Source organism: Cynoglossus semilaevis, chromosome 16 (genome assembly GCF_000523025.1).
Source record: "Cynoglossus semilaevis isolate Cse_v1.0 chromosome 16, Cse_v1.0, whole genome shotgun sequence".
Taxonomy (NCBI): Eukaryota; Metazoa; Chordata; class Actinopteri; order Pleuronectiformes; family Cynoglossidae; genus Cynoglossus; species Cynoglossus semilaevis.
In genome coordinates this window covers 5,187,391-5,206,355 of record NC_024322.1, presented here as the reverse complement: position 1 = coordinate 5,206,355, position 18,965 = coordinate 5,187,391, and the positions used below count along the sequence as shown (strand labels likewise).

At 39.9% G+C, this 18,965-nt stretch overlaps 1 protein-coding gene across 6 annotated transcripts in view; it reads left to right on the top strand.

Annotated features, from left to right (window-relative positions):
- The window catches only part of nalcn (sodium leak channel, non-selective), a 67,241-nt gene that overhangs the window by 39,384 nt on the left and 8,892 nt on the right, over nt 1-18,965 (top strand). For 3 of the 6 annotated variants that reach the window (XM_025063628.1, XM_025063630.1, XM_025063627.1), the window contains 30 exons: nt 524-660; nt 1,325-1,466; nt 1,573-1,646; nt 2,618-2,719; nt 2,825-2,894; nt 3,040-3,131; nt 3,242-3,364; nt 3,585-3,641; nt 3,728-3,848; nt 3,926-4,057; nt 4,800-4,967; nt 5,357-5,461; nt 6,172-6,278; nt 6,386-6,506; nt 6,602-6,700; nt 6,839-6,932; nt 8,555-8,661; nt 8,748-8,822; nt 8,932-9,051; nt 9,132-9,200; nt 9,630-9,778; nt 9,920-10,013; nt 10,286-10,418; nt 10,886-11,001; nt 11,478-11,635; nt 12,041-12,191; nt 12,308-12,457; nt 12,587-12,704; nt 13,540-14,597; nt 18,215-18,410. In XM_025063628.1, coding sequence (XP_024919396.1) covers nt 524-660; nt 1,325-1,466; nt 1,573-1,646; nt 2,618-2,719; nt 2,825-2,894; nt 3,040-3,131; nt 3,242-3,364; nt 3,585-3,641; nt 3,728-3,848; nt 3,926-4,057; nt 4,800-4,967; nt 5,357-5,461; nt 6,172-6,278; nt 6,386-6,506; nt 6,602-6,700; nt 6,839-6,932; nt 8,555-8,661; nt 8,748-8,822; nt 8,932-9,051; nt 9,132-9,200; nt 9,630-9,778; nt 9,920-10,013; nt 10,286-10,418; nt 10,886-11,001; nt 11,478-11,635; nt 12,041-12,191; nt 12,308-12,457; nt 12,587-12,704; nt 13,540-13,682 — 3,327 coding nt within the window. In that variant the 3' untranslated portion in view covers nt 13,683-14,597; nt 18,215-18,410. The remainder of the gene's footprint in view (nt 1-523; nt 661-1,324; nt 1,467-1,572; nt 1,647-2,617; nt 2,720-2,824; nt 2,895-3,039; nt 3,132-3,241; nt 3,365-3,584; nt 3,642-3,727; nt 3,849-3,925; nt 4,058-4,799; nt 4,968-5,356; nt 5,462-6,171; nt 6,279-6,385; nt 6,507-6,601; nt 6,701-6,838; nt 6,933-8,554; nt 8,662-8,747; nt 8,823-8,931; nt 9,052-9,131; nt 9,201-9,629; nt 9,779-9,919; nt 10,014-10,285; nt 10,419-10,885; nt 11,002-11,477; nt 11,636-12,040; nt 12,192-12,307; nt 12,458-12,586; nt 12,705-13,539; nt 14,598-18,214; nt 18,411-18,965) is intronic. The other 3 variants (XM_025063629.1, XM_008328245.3, XM_017039990.2) reach the window with 3 other exon arrangements.

The window sequence follows — 18,965 nt, the reverse complement described above, 5'->3', positions numbered from 1 at the left end:
TATATATATATAAATAATGGCAGCAGCTGCCTGGGCCTGGAGTGCTCCGGCCTGAACACATGTACATTATTCTAACTGTCACTGCCTTTTCAATACCTGTCCATTAACATTTCCAATGTATTTTTTTTTTTCTTTTGTTGCTCTCTTTTCTTTCTGAAAGTAAGTGGAAATCTGTCCTGAATCTGTTTCTGTGCTGTGTGTGCCGTTAGGTAAGAGCGTTGCTGCCATCATCAGGCAGAAAACTAGAGCTGCAGTGATAAATCTTTTCCAGGACTTCCTTATTCCCTATAGTTTTGTCTAGTGAAACTAGGTTAAATATCTGGTGCTTATCCTGGTGCTTTTCCTCCGTTATACAAGTGATACATTCATGCAGGTCTCAAAATCCCAAACCATCTTACAGCTCCAACTAGTATTTTTTCTCTCCCCTTCACCCTAACCTTGTGGCTGATTTTATTTTATTTTTTGTTGTTGTCCGTATCAACTATACTTACTCCTGTTTCTTGTTTTTTTTCGTTTCTTTTAGCTCAAGCAAAGTGAAGCCAACGCCGACACCAAAGAGAAGCTCCCTCTTCGACTCAGGATCTTTGAAAAGTTTCCCAACAGGCCTCAGATGGTGAAGATCTCCAAGCTTCCTTCAGATTTCACTGTGCCAAGAATCAGGTAAAAAAATATTTGCAATGTCTTATCAAAATGTATATACATTATCACATATATATACATATATACATCAATTTTCTGCATAATCTGCCAATATATTGACCTGTGATTACATCCTGTGGCAGTTTCTAGATTCATTGAGCATTGATTCTTCTTTTCTCTTTGAAAACATGGTTGTTTTTTAATTGTATTATTATTATTATTATTATTATTGATATTTATAATAGAAGAGGAAAATTTGTCATTGTACTTAGACAGACACATTAAACCCATCAGCCTGTGGAGCAGGAAAATTGTTGCCTCCTCAACACAATACAATCAAGTTGAGATTCAAACCTGGGTCCCGTGGACTCCAGTAGGCTACTGTTATTTATACACTTCTTCAGACCAAAGGCAAAAACATTCCTGTAAGTTTTGGGATATTTGGGACAAAAGCCCGCCGGCCTTTTCACCCTACACAGAGGTGTACAGCTTCATCTTCTTTCCCCCGGCCTTTTCACCCTACACAGCAGAGGTGTACAGCTTCATCTTCTTTCCTGCAGTTTTCCAACAGTACATCACCGTTTGTACTTTGTGCTAGCTTAAAGCATATTGATCACTTCACTTGGAAAGCAGGCATCAAAATTGATCACATTTTCTTGCTCTTGCTGGTGGTTGTGTTCTCCAGGGAGAGTTTTATGAAGCAGTTCATTGATCGACAGCAGCAGGACACCAGCTGTTTGTTCCGGCGCCTTCCCTCCGCTTCGTCCTCCTCCTGTGACCACTCCAAACGCTCGGCCATCGAAGACAACAAGTATATTGACCAAAAGGTGCTCTTAGACTATCTTATCACACAATGGCCAAAAGGATATTACATAGGCTGTAGTGTTAAGCCGAGCAGTAGCACACAATCGACTCTCTATGTCTCTCTTACAGCTTCGCAGGTCAATATTTAGCATCCGAGCCCGAAACCTCCTGGAAAAAGAAACAACTATTAATAAAATCCTAAGGTAGGACAGTCTTTTCTCCCGTAGCAGGTGATGTGTTTTCCAGGTCAAAAGAAGCTTTGAACTTCACTCGCATTTCATTATTTTCTCCCAGCCTAGTGTCTTTATTGGTTTTTAATAATTATACAACCAAAGACTTTCTTTTCCGCAGCCTCCCCTGAGACCCTGTCTGGGTGTGTTTAATATGCATCATCCACAGTCATAAAATACAGCCCTGAGCCATTGTGTGGGTGAAACCAATAATGTGAATGCATATTGGATGTGACTCTGCTGTAACAGCACTCAAGCCCTGCTAATGCTTCTTTCACACACTTACACACACACACACACACACACACACATACACACACATACACACTGCAAAAACACACCCACAGGACCCACTTCAGACATTTACTGATGTGAAAAAATAATTGTTGCTGTTCACTTTATCAAAGCTGTTCATAAGTATGAATTAAGCTTCAACCTCTGGATCCAAACTGGCTGATTCTCGTCAGCCTTACTGACGGACAGCACTTTGCACTTAGTTTTAATGTATCCCTATAGTTTGTCTTCTTCCACACAGGCTAGGATAAGGAAATATTATTACATATACAGCCTTGTATCCTGTGATTCTGTCAGTTTTTATGATTATGTACTTGAATGGAAAAAAGTTTGATATATATAAATATATAGTAAATATTCTCTCTCTTTTCTAATAGCTTATGCTTTCTATTTATTAACCAGTATGGGTCCTTCCTTTTTTGTATTTGTTATATGACTTGTAAAATATGGAAAGGCTTATATTTATTTCTTTATATTTGTATTTTTTGGGTTGCATTGATTATATAGCCAGATTTACAGAAAAACTCTCATGTTTGAAATAATCTTGATGAATGATGAACCTTGATTTACTGCAGTAAACGTTATGTTCTATGTGCCAAAACAGTAGCTACAATTGTTATAGGAAAAATAATTGTGTTTTTGTTTTGCAGAGCTTGCACCAGACAGCGTATGTTAAGTGGATCTCTGGAGGGTCAGCCCGCCAAAGAGCGCTCCATACTCAGTGTCCAGCATCACATACGACAGGAGCGCAGGTTAATCCACACAAAAATAGAAACGCAAATAAGTGCAACCGTTGCATTACAAATGATCTGGCTTGTAAAAATGTCTCATATCGTTCCTTGTTTTTTCAACTGAAGATCGCTGAGACATGGCTCCACCAGTCAGAGAATCAGCAGAGGGAAGTCCCTGGAGACCCTCACCCAGGATGTAAGAGCACAATACGCAAGAGAAAATGTTGTGCTGCTCCTGGTTCAGGAGTTGCCCCTCGGGTGATAGGAGCCACCTATCGTCGCTGTGTATTTCTACAATTGTGGTTAAAGAATGACTCAGCATTTTCTCTTCTCTTCATCAGCATTCCAGTACTGTACGCTACCGGAATGCCCAGCGAGAGGACAGTGAGATCAAGATGATACAGGAAAAGAAAGAGCAAGCAGAAATGAAAAGGTTTTTTTTACTCATTCACTGAAATATGTGTCTGACAAAAAGTCTGTCTGTAACCTGACTGTATTCATCCGTGTCTGTGTCTGTGTCTGTGTCTGTTTCTGTTTCTACAGGAAAGTCCAGGAGGAGGAGCTGAGGGAGAACCATCCTTACTTTGATAAACCTCTCTTCATCGTGGGTCGGGAGCATCGCTTCAGAAACTTCTGCAGGATGATTGTTCGAGCGCGCTTCAATGCGTCTGTATCACATTCGTACCGATGAAAAATTTGAAATCTTTAATTATATGTAGCAGCAGATGTTTGCCCATCTGTAAATGATTATTTTAAATTCCATTTTATTTCATTCATTAAGTTTAATGCCTTTGCTAATAGAACATATGGGCCAGAATGATACAAGCTGACATTTTGTATCACTTTAAACATAACTTGTTTTTTCTTTCTCTCTGTTCACATCTAGATCAAAAACTGACCCCATAACAGGAGCAGTGAAAAACACTAAGTATCACCAGCTCTAGTGAGTGGCATCAGTTACTGACTCCTGTCTATCTTGTCTCATCTACATCGCTAAAAATTACTCTGTCCTCATTTAACTTCTTCCAGCGATCTGCTGGGCCTAGTTACCTACTTAGACTGGGTGATGATCGTCGTTACCATCTGCTCCTGCATTTCCATGATGTTTGAATCACCCTTCACCAGGGTCATGCACGTACCCACATTGCAGGTATTAATGAACTGCTGCACGAACAGGCCTGTGGATGACGAAAGTGAACAGCTGCTGTAAACACCATTATGTTTCAGATCGGGGAGTATGTGTTTGTCATCTTCATGAGCATCGAGCTCAACCTCAAGATCATGGCCGATGGTCTGTTCTTTACCCCTACTGCTGTCATCAGAGACTTTGGAGGAGTTATGGACATCTTTATCTATCTTGTAAGGAATGTTTCTTTCTCAGGGCTTCTTGTTTAATTTGACTGGCGTAAAAGATGTAATTATACCAAAGTATAATTACACTTAAATTACCATTCGCCAATGTTGTTCTATTCAGATCAGAATTCTTGTGCAATTTGTTAGAGCTGAAGAAGTCAGCTCTCTTTTGTGAGATGGGAAACATCTATCGAAACCAAGCAAGTTCACGTTACTTTTTTTAAATTGCGTAAAATCAAAAAACAAATTTGAGAAAAATTTCAGCCGTTGAATAAGTATTAAAAAAAAAGAAAATCATATATTTACTTAATGTTTTTGGTGCTGTTGAAGAAATACAATATAGCAAATTAATTATATCTGATGATACCCATTAAAGTACAAAATATTAAAAAAAGGCGGTCCCACATATACAGTATACAGTAGTAAACAATAAAAAAGCAAAAAAAAAAGATTTATATTAATATTTGCTCTCTCCAACAAAAACATACAAACGTACAAGAAAGAGTAAAACAACTGAAGGTTACAGCTCACTTTGCTAGCAGGTTAGCATTATAAAAACAAATAACTAAAGGAAAATGAATGGGACCTTTGCTTAGAATTACTAGTAGAATTTATAAGAAACAAATCTTTATCTGCATCTACACCTCATTTCCGAAACACTTTATTTTATGATTTGTTTTGAAATAAACTTTTTTTCTCATATTTATTTCTTGTTAACTGCACATGATTTTGGACCTGTTTACTGCAGGTGAGTTTGATCTTCCTGTGCTGGCTCCCCACTGACGTCCCTTCAGAGTCTGGTGCTCAGCTGCTCATGATGCTGCGATGTCTGCGTCCACTCAGGATCTTCAAGCTCGTACCACAGATGAGGAAAGTGGTGCGAGAAGTTCTCAAGGGATTCAAGGAGATCTTCCTGGTCAGTGGTCGAGTGAACATTTCTAAATTCTGCTTCAACGATGACCTCTGCCACAGTGTACAACCATATTTTTACTCAGTTTGAATTTTTGTGTTTTATTTCTTGTCCATTTGCAAACATGGTTTTAATCGTTATTTGTTCAAAGGCAGATTATTAATTATTGGATTCAGATTCTAACCTTTTGGTTGTTTGACAGACAATTACAAGCCATCTAATTTATACAAATCTTAGTTTGGAAAAAACTCACTCCAGCTCACGCCTGTTTCTGATGGCTGAGGATTTCTAGCTGAGGTCCAGCCTCTGACATCCTCAGCTCTCTTTTATCCCTTTCTCAGACGAGGATTAGTTTAAATCTGCAGTCTTTTAACTCTTGATGTTTCTTTCTGCAGGTTTCCATCCTGCTTCTCACACTGATGCTGGTCTTTGCGAGCTTCGGGGTTCAACTGTTTGCCGGAAAACTGGCAAAGTGCAACGACCCCCACATCCTTAAACGGGTACAACACAAGAAACATAATCTCCTCACTAATAGAGAGCCTCTTCCTCTTCCTCCACCTCCCCCTCTGCCTACACACTACACTCCCTAATTAGGTCACAAGGTGGAGAGGTTGAAGGGGGTTTTCATCAGTTAAATCAATCAATATCAGTGCAGTGTTTACCCTTCTTACTTACCAGTAGGACTTTTACGACTTCAGATCTTCAAGTCCTTGAATGACATCATCACATTGTCAGTGGTGAAACTCCACAGACTCATACGTCCAACAATGAGCACGTAACCCTCCACATATCACTTTCATAGTTTTCCCTAATGGAACAAAACACTCAGTTTTCCTATCAGCTCTCAGTCGGATGTTTGCATCTGAAGTCGCTTTTTTATCCTCGGCTTTTTGACAGTTTTGTCTTCCAGGACTGACTGCACTGTGATCCTCTGATCATGAAGCTGCTTTAGTGGTTTTTCCGAGTACCAATGATGAGTGGCTTGGCAGAATAAAGTTGCCACAATCGCTTTTATGAAGCAGTTGATAAATTGGTTGATAAATCTGTTTTTCTGTCAATGCCCTACTTATGTAACAGTAGTCTTCTACTTTAGAAGTAAGTTTTTTAATATTACAGTTGGCATGAATATTATTTACAGTGTGTACATTACTCCAGAGTTTTTCATGTATTAAGGCTGTTTCCTGTTTCATACCTGTCTGTTTGGTTACAGGAAGACTGTCATGGTATCTTCAGAATAAATGTCAGTGTTTCCAAAAACCTCAACCTAAAACTGAGGCCTGGGGAGAAGAAACCAGGTTTCTGGGTTCCGAGAGTCTGGTACGGTGATGTTTTTTGTTTTACATTTTTCTTGGTGTTTAAACCAATATTGATGACGAATATCAAAAATGTGTTTTTGATTTTGTGTTTTTTTGCTTCTGCTCCAGGGCCAACCCTCGAAATTTCAACTTTGACAATGTGGGAAATGCCATGTTGGCGCTGTTTGAAGTGTTGTCACTCAAAGGCTGGGTGGAAGTCCGAGACGTTATTATTCACCGCGTCGGACCGGTACTGTTTCAGATCTTACCTTTTTAATTCTTCTTAAAAAAATTAAAGAATATATTTTTGTTTACTTTTCTCAAACTAAACTCTTGTGGTCACAGATACATGGCATCTATATTCATGTCTTTGTGTTTCTGGGATGCATGATTGGACTCACTCTGTTCGTTGGAGTGGTCATTGCCAACTTTAATGAGAATAAGGTAGGAATCACTCATCTCAAACAGAAAAAGTCAGTGGTGTTCACCAGAGACAACCGGCTCAAACATCTGGGTTATAGATGATGATGATGATGATGATGACGATGATGATGATGATGATAATGTTTATCCCACCACTAGGGCACTGCTCTGCTCACAGTGGACCAGAGAAGATGGGAGGATCTGAAGAGTCGGCTGAAAATAGCTCAGCCTCTTCACCTGCCGCCTCGCCCAGGTACTGACACAACATTTACAAAAATCACACAGACAGAAAATTCTTTAAAAGATCACTGTTCAGACAATCATCACGTCTCTCCCCGAGTCTTGATTGATCGTGTGGCGCTCATGGCAGTGCATAAACAAGCAGCTCCTGTGAAAAGAATTCTAAATGAAGACCTTGTTTGGATGATTATTCATGGCATCCAAGTGATGGCTGCAAGCAACAAAACGTGAAAATGAAGATAATTAAGTAAAAAAAAAGCCCTGGCAGTAATTACCTGTCCCAGTTTCCTGCTCTTTTTTTCACAGACAGAATTGAAACAGCTTCATTTATTAAAATACAAAGTTGCATCTACTCTGAACCAACTCAGAGTTTGAGGACCAGGTGTTGCTCATTACAAAGGCACATACACCAGGTCATTACATTGAAGTTAATTTCCCCAGGGTTATTATTGATGTAAAGACAGAACCAACAAATTAGCATAAAAACAAACATGAAGCAAGAAGAAGGAAAAAACATTTGCAGTATTGTAATGTTATTATTTTGAGGATTTAAAATAAGGAATGTCATCAGTTGCCATCATTCAGTCCCAGTGGTATCTTTTTTATTTTTTTATTAGTTTTTCACAGTTACCACCAACTCAAAGCTCAACAAATCACCATGGTTCCACTGAACCCATTCACTATTGCTCTTCAGTTTGTGCCCAGAGTCATGTGATTGGTTGGGAGACTGTGTGGGAAATCACCTGTTGACAGAGCGGAGGCTGAGAACTAACAGAAAATCAATGTCTTTGGTGGTTTAGTCAGCAGAGCTGTGGTCTCCTCCACGTATTAACCTGACTTTGATCCACATCCAAAGGCCCACAGGGCTGGCATCAGTCAGCGCTAACGCATCATTATCATCATAGCTGTGGCTGATAGAACCCAGAAGATCTTATAAAAAGTGACTCAATGGACAATGTGATAACAGCACCCTACACTGGAAACACTGCCTAATGACCACTAATCTGTAGCTCCAGTACAGTTAACTAAAGTCACTATTTAGACTAGTCTCATTGATAACTAATTCGATAGGAAACTGTTTCACCACTGTCTTTGATATTTGACTATCGGCATAAAGTGAGGTTTTTATATTATATAAAATAAACAAAGCTATAAAATTACAGCTAGTCCTATTTCAGCAGTGTGTAGTGCTCTCGCCTTACAGCAAAAGGGTTACTGGTTTGATTACTGGTGATAACTAACTACAATATGAATGTCATATGTAAAAATGAACCAAAATGTAAAAATGAATGAATTTTACATTGAATGAATATTTTATTCAATGTAAAAATGAATAAAATAAATATTTCAGTTCTGATGTTACATTGGTTTAGGAAGATTCTACACGTGCAGCTCCTTGAGATGCGTGTTACAGTAAAGCAGTGAATGCCATCTAGTGGACTTTAAGCGATACTACATAATTTTTATTCATACATCTTCCAGCCATTTTAATGTGGCAATCGGTTTGTAAAAGGCAACTTTCATTGATCACATTTACATGTTGTTTCACGAACTGTCAAGCTATTTCTAATTTATTCAAGTATTTTGTCAACTACATACTTCATTATTAACATTTATTTCTCATCTGACTGACAGAGAACGGTGGCTTTAGAGCCAAGATGTACGACATCACTCAGCATCCCTTCTTCAAACGGGGCATCGCTGTTCTGGTTCTGGCTCAGTCAGTGCTGCTGTCAGTGAAGGTAAACTCTGATTTTCCTATCCCTGAGCATACATTCCTTTGAAGAGACTTAATTCTTCCTTTCAAACATCTGCCTTCGTTCTCCAGTGGGACGTAGACGATCAAGTGACGTTTCCTCTGGCCACCATGTCAGTCGTCTTCACCTTCATATTTGTACTGGAGGTGAGCCCATCGTCTCGTCTGCTCGTTTACATCTTTTGTAATTAAATTAAATAGTTTCCTCCGAGCATGTAAATGGAATTGTCTTATGTTGATGTCTTGATGCCGTAAGGTGACCATGAAGCTGATAGCCATGTCTCCGGCTGGTTACTGGCAGAGCAGACGCAATCGCTATGACCTGCTGGTCACATCTCTGGGTGTCATCTGGATAGTTCTGCACTTTTCACTCCTGGTTAGAAAAAGAAAAATCTCCCTGTAGAGCACATTAATGAAATTCACATTCAGCCAACTCCTCCTGTTGTTTCCTCCTAGAATGCATACACCTACATGATGGGCACGTGTGTCATCGTCTTCAGATTCTTCACAATATGTGGGAAGCACGTGAGTGTGTTTTGTGGATTAAAAATAATGAAGTACCTGTGTACTTAAGTGTTCATATGTAGTACATGCTTGAAATACTTCCATACTTCACCAATCATTTCCATGTGATCTTTGCATTGAGGGTTTATGTTTCTTTCAATTGAAACTAAGATTCATGGATTAGAGTTTGTTATATTGTGATATATACAGTATATGGCGTCACATATGACTTGACGCATGAAAATCTTTTTTAACAGTTCAGATGCTTTTTAGAAGCTATGTGCTGCCACCTAGTGGACTAACACAGTTAGTGTTAGTTTTTAACTCTAACCTTTTCACAATTTATGTTATTAACAGTAAATACATATTTTCAGACCGTCCAGCTCAAGCAATCACTGCGTCCTATTAAAATCTGCTTTCTTGTTTGCTTGTTCTATGCTTCCAATGCAGGTGACGTTGAAAATGCTGTTGCTGACTGTGGTGGTCAGCATGTACAAGAGCTTCTTCATCATCGTGGGCATGTTTCTTCTCCTCCTCTGCTACGCCTTTGCAGGAGTTGTTCTGTTTGGAACTGTCAAATATGGGGAGAACATCAACCGGTAACTTAAGAACTGTATTCCTAAATACTTCTGTGTTTGTGGATGAGTTCTCTGTGGGCCGTGTGAAGCAGCCCACGATGGAACGTCATCTTCTGTGTTATGTGTGATTTTTTTTTTCTGCTCGTGTTTTTGCTTCCACAGACATGCAAACTTCTCCACAGCAGGTAAAGCCATCACTGTGCTCTTCAGAATCGTGACAGGGGAAGATTGGAATAAAATCATGCACGATTGCATGGTAAGATGGAAAAGATGAATGTTGTAGCCAGAAAATGGGACAATCCAAGTGGGAAAATTTACACTTAAATTATCTGGGTCTGTAGAATACAATGGAGGAGAATGGATTTACAGCTGCTTCTTTACTCCAAATCATTTCACACACTTCTTTGTCCTAATTCATGGGTATTTACATATAAATAATAATGTTTTCGTATTAATGTAAATCCAAAATGTATTATAAAGTCACGTTTCATTGACTCTCTGCTAATGTCTTTTTTCTAACTCTCTCAGGTGCAGCCTCCATTCTGTACCCCAGACAAACACCGCTACTGGGAGACTGACTGTGGAAACTACGCTGGAGCTCTTATTTACTTCTGCTCCTTCTACGTCATCATTGCCTACATCATGCTCAACCTACTTGTAGGTAAGTGTGCCACATTGCAGGGGGACTCACAGTGCTGAGTCTGTCCATTTTGCAAAACAGTAAATATTTGAGCCAAACAAGTCTAGCCCAGTTAAGTCAGAGTAAGGTGAGGAAATTCTGTTAATGCTGCAACTGTGATCAAACTTCCACAGAGTTACACAATGAGAACAAGTCATAACTCTATGAGATTAAGTCACAAAGGTATGGATTCAAAGTCATCCTGGTTATCCATCCATTAAGAAGTAAAGATCCTGTAACTTAACATGGCTGTAGTCTGTAGATTATGTCAAGGATAAAAACAAAAAAGAAAAACATTTCATATGGAGTATTTTCTGTTGATCCTATTGGGCAGAGTCATGCATTTTTCAACTTTGTTTTGCTGCAGCTCACATTTCACTTCTGTTGACATACGGTGTCATATACAGTCGCCCTAATTAAGTTATTAATCTCTCTTCCCATCCTTGTAGCCATCATTGTGGAGAACTTCTCCTTGTTCTACTCCACGGAGGAGGACCAGCTACTGAGCTATAACGACCTCAGGCACTTCCAGATCATCTGGAACATGGTGGATGACAAACGAGAGGTGAGAGATTCGCCATAGGAAAAGAGAATAGGGACACAGCAGAGGGGACGTGTTGATGACGATCACATGGCTGTGAGCAAAGGATATTATAGAGATCTGGACCTAATGAGAAGGGCTTAAGGGAACAGAATGTGGCAATGAATAATAGGAGAGAAGGTAATTAGGGCAGTAGACCTCCTCCGGTTCACCCATGCTGCTCTTTAGATATAGGCTTTTGGTTCATTTCGTAACCATGTGCAATTATAACTATATATAACAAGTAACTAACTGAGAGGCAATATAACGCACATATATATATGGAAACTCATTTTCACCATTATAACCACCAATATTTTAATACCATAACCTCAGTGAAAAAAAATGCTGTTTTTCAACTCTAGAACTAGATGAAAAGTTAGATAAATGCTGGAAATGTAACCAAAATGTAGGAGAATATATACGCAGGAACTTTTCAGTTAAAATATTATTTCCTCCAGGGCGTGATTCCGACATCCAGGGTGAAGTTCCTGCTCCGTCTGCTCCGAGGACGGCTTGAGGTCGACTTGGACAAAGACAAACTGCTGTTCAAGCACATGTGCTACGAGATGGAGCGGCTGCACAACGGAGGAGATGTGACTTTCCATGATGTTCTTAGGTGAGGGCATTATGTCACGTTAAACAATCAATTATTTTGAATCTGTTTACAACTGGTAAACCAACTGAAAAGACATGAATATATACATTTACGGGATTGGCCTGGAGTTAAAAGATCCTTCAGTCCCATTCTTGGAGGTAGTTAGTGGTTTACCTGGTTATTTGACATTATTGGGCATAAAAGAAAAACATATTAACCCTAACCCTTGCTGTTTTTGGCCTTTCAAAGAGATGACGGGGTAACACTGGCCAGAGAAAATTTCAAAATGTATTAACATATCATAGACATTGTTTTTATGTGTTTATAAACATATACTAAAACTGGAAATATATTAAGTTATTGTAAAAACATATTTGTCCTTGTTTTTCATGTTTTCTGTCTTCGTGCGTGTTTGTCATCATGCAGCATGTTGTCGTATCGCTCAGTGGACATTAGAAAGTCTCTCCAGCTGGAGGAGCTGTTGGCCCGGGAACAGCTGGAGTACACCATTGAAGAAGAGGTTGCCAAACAGACCATCCGCATGTGGCTTAAGAAGTGCCTCAAACGCATCCGGGCGGTGAGTCTTCAGTAGATGTTTTAATCTGACGCTTTCTGCCTCTTCACACACACACACACACACACACATTCTCTCATGAGACGCTGACCACTCGGGCCTCACGTGGTTCTTTGCAGAAGCAGCAGCAGTCGTGCAGCATCATCCACAGCTTGAGAGAAAGTCAGCAGCAGGAGCTGAGCCGCTTCCTTAACCCCCCCAGCATTGAGACCACCGTGCCGAGCGAAGACCACAACACTAACAACCCGGACAACCCCTCGCAGCCTGAGGTAAACACCCCGCACGTGCTGCATACACACTCCCACTCACGCACAGCTTGATGTACAGCGGGGAGATCGTATAATCTGCAGGTGAGCGTTGGCACGGTGTAACAAAGACAATCTCCCCTCTCTGTGTAGATGAGTGGTCTCCAGCAGTTACGGAGCCCCACGTTGTCAGACAGAGGAGGCTACAGGCAGGACTCCTCAGACCTGGGGAGACCACAGAGGAAGCTGGGACAGTGGAGGCTTCCTGCAGGTGTGTACGCGCAAGTGTTTACCGTGTGTGAAGTCGCTGTCGTCAGAGCTGCTTCCTTTCAAAGAGAGTCACTACAAAAGATTTCCTCCAGAGTGTGTGTACATATATACAAACACACACACACACACAGTCCAAAACACTCCCTCTCTCTCTCTCTCTCTCTCTTTTCGACACCTCAGAAACACGTGTGCAGTTTGTTGTGTGATAACAAACAGTGCAGCTATTATGTAGATTACAGCATTTATTATTCAAAAAATGGAAAAAAACACATCTTTCTAGTATTACATTTCTACCATTAAAGTGTTTTAGATTTGGCGTACATTACACTAAGAACTGTAGTCCAAGACCAGAGTGTTATTTCCTAAGGTCAGAATCCAAAAGTTCTACCTGTGAAATCCGAGATGTTTTTTCTGTTCAAGTTAAAATTCTGTGAATTCTGAATTCTGAAAAACATTCACATGATTCAGAACTTAGTCCTTGGGCTTTTGTTTTCTGCCTGAAGGTTAAATTTAATCTGAAAATACTTTTATTTCAAATTCTAACTCTAAAAATTATTTATTTTAAAGATTTATCGATACAAATTTGATGTTTTAAGTATTGATTTAGTGAAAATTCACCATTACCTAAACAACTGATGTCAAATCCTCAGAGAACTCTTAGTTACAAGTAAATAGAAAAATACAAATATCTTATAAATATAAATTCTAGCTATAATTTCAAATTTCCCCTTTAATAACACATTTAATAAAGGAACAGTTAGATTATTCAGCAGTATGAACCAGTAAAAGAAGATACTGAGATAATCTTTTATTGTGTACCGTGTGTTTTTTGTCAGGTCGCACCAGCGTCAAGTCTATTGTGTGCAAGATGAACCCTGTGAACGACGAGGCGTCTTCAGGCTCAGAGGTGAAGAAGTGGTGGACTCGTCAGCTGACCGTGGAGAGTGACGAGAGCGGTGACGACCTGATTGACATCTAGACCTGAGCTGCAGTGCCTCCTGCTATACATTCAGGTCATATCGCCAGGTTTCAAAGACTCACTGACTGTTTTGCTGTCATTTCTGCTCTCCACATGTAAAAAACAAAAAGTATTTCTATTTTTCTGTGACTATTTGTGAGACATTTATCACTGCTGTCCTTTCTGACTCGCGGTGACAACGATACCTCTGAGACAGGTGTCCAGTTTCTCTGTGATTTTTTTCCCCTTTGTAACTTTGCTGGGGTTTTCTATGCAGGCACAGTAGTTATTGTTACAGCAGATGTGGATCAGAGAGGACCAAGACCCAAGAAAACTGCTTCTGTGTCTGTTTTTACTCTTCAGCTTTTCCAACGTCTTCATCGTTCTGAACCTCCTAAATGTTCTTCTGCTGCTACAAATACTAGTGACGTTATGTATGGTTACGTTGTCTTCATCTCTGTCTTCGTCCCCATCTCCTCTGGTCCTCAGCATTCGTCCGTTACTTTCTGTCCTTATCCACAGTGACTGTGTTCCAGGATTCTTGTTCTTTTCAGTAGAACAGAGTGACAGAGCAAACATTTAGATCTATGACTGTGAATGTAATTACAAAGGTAAAAAAAACCTATCTGTGTGAAGTATGAATGAAGTGTTTTATAAATGTAATTTATAAGCTTTATGAAGTATTAAATTATCAAATTAAGTCTGAATTACTCAGGCATATATGAGCTGAATAAAGGGGGAGTTCATGTGCTTTTCTTTCCAGGTTCCAGGTTTCCAGAGTAGAGCTGGCCAAGTATAAATGTCTATGAGATTAACGGTCGCCTACGCTGGGCCGTTGTGGCTTGGTGGTTAAGGAAGCAGACTTGGGTCTGGAAACTTTCAGGTTCGAGTCCACCAGCTCTGAGCATGGCACCGTCCCCACACACTGCTCCACAGGTGCTGAACGCTGCCCACTGTTCACTTTGGTGATGGGTTAAAAGCAGAGGTCACATTTGGTTGTGTGCAGTGGTGAGCTGTCACAATGACAAGAATTTCACTTACACGTACACCTCCGAACAACACTGGCCTCTAGTGGTAACATGCTCAGCTCTTCTGGTATAGTTCACCTTCTCTATTGTCCACACTTTGTTCTGTTTCTTTTGTCAGTGAAAAATAAAATCTAAAGTCACGTCTAATATCCCATGCGTCACACATATATAAATGTATATTCCCATCCTTCCTCCTCCTCCTCCCTCACTTATCGCTGCTCACGTTGGTCTCCCTTACTTTTTCCACTTTCCACAGTCCAATGTGGATGTGGATGAGCTGAGGAAATACTAATGATACTTAGACATGGTCCGTGACAGCTTTCCTAAAGATGCTGTGTGTGTCTATATATATATATATATATATATATATATATATATATATATATATATATATGTATATATATATGTGTGTGTATATATATATATGTATATATATATATGTATATATTCTAGCTATGGGGATGAGAAAGTAGCGTTATTTTTAGCTTCAGTTATTTACATTTAGCTTTACTGGCTTTTAAACTGCTTGTAGTTACGCCTGATGACAATAACTGGACTCTATTAATTTACTGTATTTACTCATCTTCTCTCATTTAATCATTTAATGAACAAAATGCCCCGGTCAGTTTGCATGTGTATTTTTTTTTTTTTTTTTGTATCTTATTGTATCTCTTTGTATGCAGACGATGTGTTTCTTATATTGGCTGTAGAGATGAAGCATTTAGTCCTAACAAGGACACAAAACTGGTCCATCAAAAAGACAAGGTCATCATTAGTCCTAGTCAAAAGCCCAGTAAGTTTCCCTGTTGTGTTGCTGATGCAGTGAATGTGAGGTTGTCTGGATAATGACTGAGGGAAACGGAGAGAGAGAGAGGACAGAGAATGAGTTGCTGGTAGGACTCGTACTCTGCTCTATAGAAATCACAACTTACGTACTCACACAGTCGAGCCTCTGATGACTGAGTGGCCCTCCGACATATGGTCCTGTTGGGAAACAGTGTGACTTCAGCCCCTCTTGCCAATCAAATGCCTTTAATTTATCTCCCTTTCGCTCTTTCTTCTCCTCAGTCGTTCCCTCTTAAGCTCCACTTAGCTCCAAACTCGCTCGTCAAAAGAAGCTTTTTTTCTCCCTTTTCCTCATTTTCGCCCCGTGTGGTAGAACACTTTCTGTCTTTTAATTGCCTCTCCGTCACACTGGGCATTACGGCGCCTGTTGTTCTTAGCCTCTGTCGTAATTTGCCCGTCTCTGTCCTATGCATGTCCACTCCTTATTTGGGGGACTAATTGAGCCACTTTGGTAATTGAGGAGGAAGTTCCTAAGAGCAGAGGGAGTGGAAAAAAGTGCCCGAGAGTCAAGATTACCTGTAATTAAAGTAACATGATGGCTCTGATGGTGGCGCTACCACCCTCCTGGCGAGATGTGGCCTTCACCTGGCATCAGACGTTGCGTCCCATTGAAAATACTTAGAGATGGATCCTTTATGCCCTCAACTAGGAGCACATTCCAGATAGAGGACGTGTGCGAATGTGACGCACGCACACCCTGAGAAACATAAATAAAAATATCCAATTGGCCAGATTTACTTTTCATCCTTTAATACTTGTTTTTTCTCTTTATCTGAATTTTAGTTTTCTGTGTTTTAGTGTTCTTTTAAACAACTATAGTGTGTATATTCTGCAGCCGAGATAACAGAGACTTCTGTGTTAAAAGATACATGATAATCTAGTTGTATTTGAATATAAATTAATTTTATTTTCCTCCCTAAAACTGCAGCCTCTTCCCTTTGCTCATATCGTCCCCTCAGCACTCTCTCAGCCTCATAAATAAGGTGGTGGCAGTGCAAATGAGCTGCCTGTACATCATGTCAACATCCACCCCAGGTCTAGGCCTGATCCTGTTCCTGTGTTTTGAAACAGATGGCTACTACTACAACAATAATAAAAAAAAAGTAGCAAATTATTTTAGCAGCAGGCAGCAAAAGCAATTAACAACTGGCATAATGTGTTGATTAAAATCCATTTCTGAGTTAGTTAAGGGAAAATGAAAGTCTTATTATTTTCCACTCAGTTTGCTGGCATTCGTCCACTGACTCCACTGGCTCTGACCTTGACCTGACCTCCACTTTCAACACAGCTCAGTCAGAAATGCTTTGTGATTTATGTGTTATGTTTTTGTTTTACCAAATGATCCAGTCGACTGTTGGAGTTCTGATGAGTTTAAACCAGGTGGTCCAGTGTTTTGTCCAGCCGTGGCTCTTGGACTATAGCTTTCACAGAATGTAGCCCACATTTAGGAATTTAATTACTGAAAATGTATTTTTGCATATTCAAACAATGTTGAGAAACATTTTGGAGTATATTTAGCACAAAATTATATAATTTCTTGACTTTTGAAATTTTGGGAAATGTAGGTTTATTACTTCTTAATAAAATGCCATAGAATCAATATTTGATTCACATTAAAGTTAAAAAAGTTAAATAAAATATTTAGTTAATTTTGCCATATTAACCAGAATATTGCCAGTAAATCAGCACATTACTAAATAAAAAAAATGCACAAATTAAATAGATAATTGATCAAAGTGCTGCGTAGTAAAATCAGAATGAATGAATAGTAATTCAAAAGTCACTGTATGAACAGTATGACTAACACAGGAAGTGATTCTCAGCTGCAGTCAGCCCCCACCCCCACTCCCCACTGAACTCCGAACCCAGAGTGAGCGGCTGCACATTGTCTTTTAGGCAGAATAAAAAACCCACAGTTTGACTGAACGTCTAATCAGTCCCATTCATCTGACCGTGGCCCACACTGCAGCCCAGTTCTACACCTGGTCGTTTCCTTCTTTAATTACTGCCAGACTGAGCTTTTGTCTGATCTTCAGCCAAAATAATGATATGAGTGGCAAATCGAACCAATTCAATCACCCAACAATCAAAGTAGAAAGGCTGCTAATTGCAGTGAAAGGTTAACAATGGGAAACCTCCGTGAGCTTGACCGCGTTCATAAGCAGCGGGCGACACTTGCCTGCAGAGGGCGCTGTGCTCAAACTGTTCCATTTCAACGGGCCACGCAACCTTAAAGCTTCTGTAATGTAACTGCAACCTTACCGTATAATTTAGTTCTTTTTTTTGTTTTTTTTTTACTCAGCTTTTACATTAAATTGTGCAAAAATACTGTGTTCATGAGCAGAGGAGCTGAAAATTCACGTGACATTATGGAGAGGTAAAGCTACTTACTGTAGGATTGTCTTTCCTTTCTTATTCAAACTAATGAAAACACTGTGTACATCCCTGCCTGTCTTGTTATTTGTTGTTTTGGTGTGAGTATTTTTTTGGGGGTGGGGGTATCCCCCTACTGTCCAGGCCCAACAAACAAACAAATAGCAATACAGCACCGCAGGCTCAGAGGAGGTCAAGCTGAACAGGACCAGTTCCAGGACTCCGTCTGTGTCATATGCAGCAGAACTTGAATGTTCATACAAAAGGAACTAATACACAGATGTCATTTTCACCTTCTCCCAACAGATGTAACCTTCTACCAACTCAGTTCAAGCCCGAGACCTGGGGATGTAGAGAAGCCCCAAAAGACAGAGACGACAGGAAACACACAAACATGAAAACATGGAAATGCTGCTGCTGCTGCTGCTGCTGCTGCTGCTGCTGCTTCAGACTGACAGCAACCCCCACCGGCTGCAGAATGGGATCATTTGCGACAACTCAGGTGCAAAGTGACAACTTGAATTTTTTTTCCTTTTTCTTTTTTTTTCTCCCCCTCTCCCCCTTTCCCTCCCTCTCTTCTTTGTTTGGTCACATTTGAAGATTGCCAATCACCACATCAAAAGAAAGCACAGTTGTCAGTGCTGTTTGTGTTTTTCCAAATATTACCTCCCTCCCACCCCCTGCTCCGCTGTCACCCTCTATTCTGCGGATTTAAACAAAAATTCAAACTCGTGCCAACATATGTGCCTGGACAGAATTGGCACGTGCACCAGCCTCCTGAAGAAACAAACGAAATCCAACATCAAATGGTATCAAAGCAGAAATCAGTGTCCTTCATGGACCGTGTGATGTGGCAGATTATTTGTTATGCTCATTTTGCCAGACTGTGATTTTTACGACAGCTCAGATCTGATTTCAGAATGTGACATTAATATTTGAAGTGACAACTTTACAGCAAATGAGTTTACATTAAGACAAAAACATAACACAAACATTTGGTCCAGTTTTTATTTTTATTTTTATTTTTTTAGTTTTTCTGGCATCAGTTTTGTTTTGC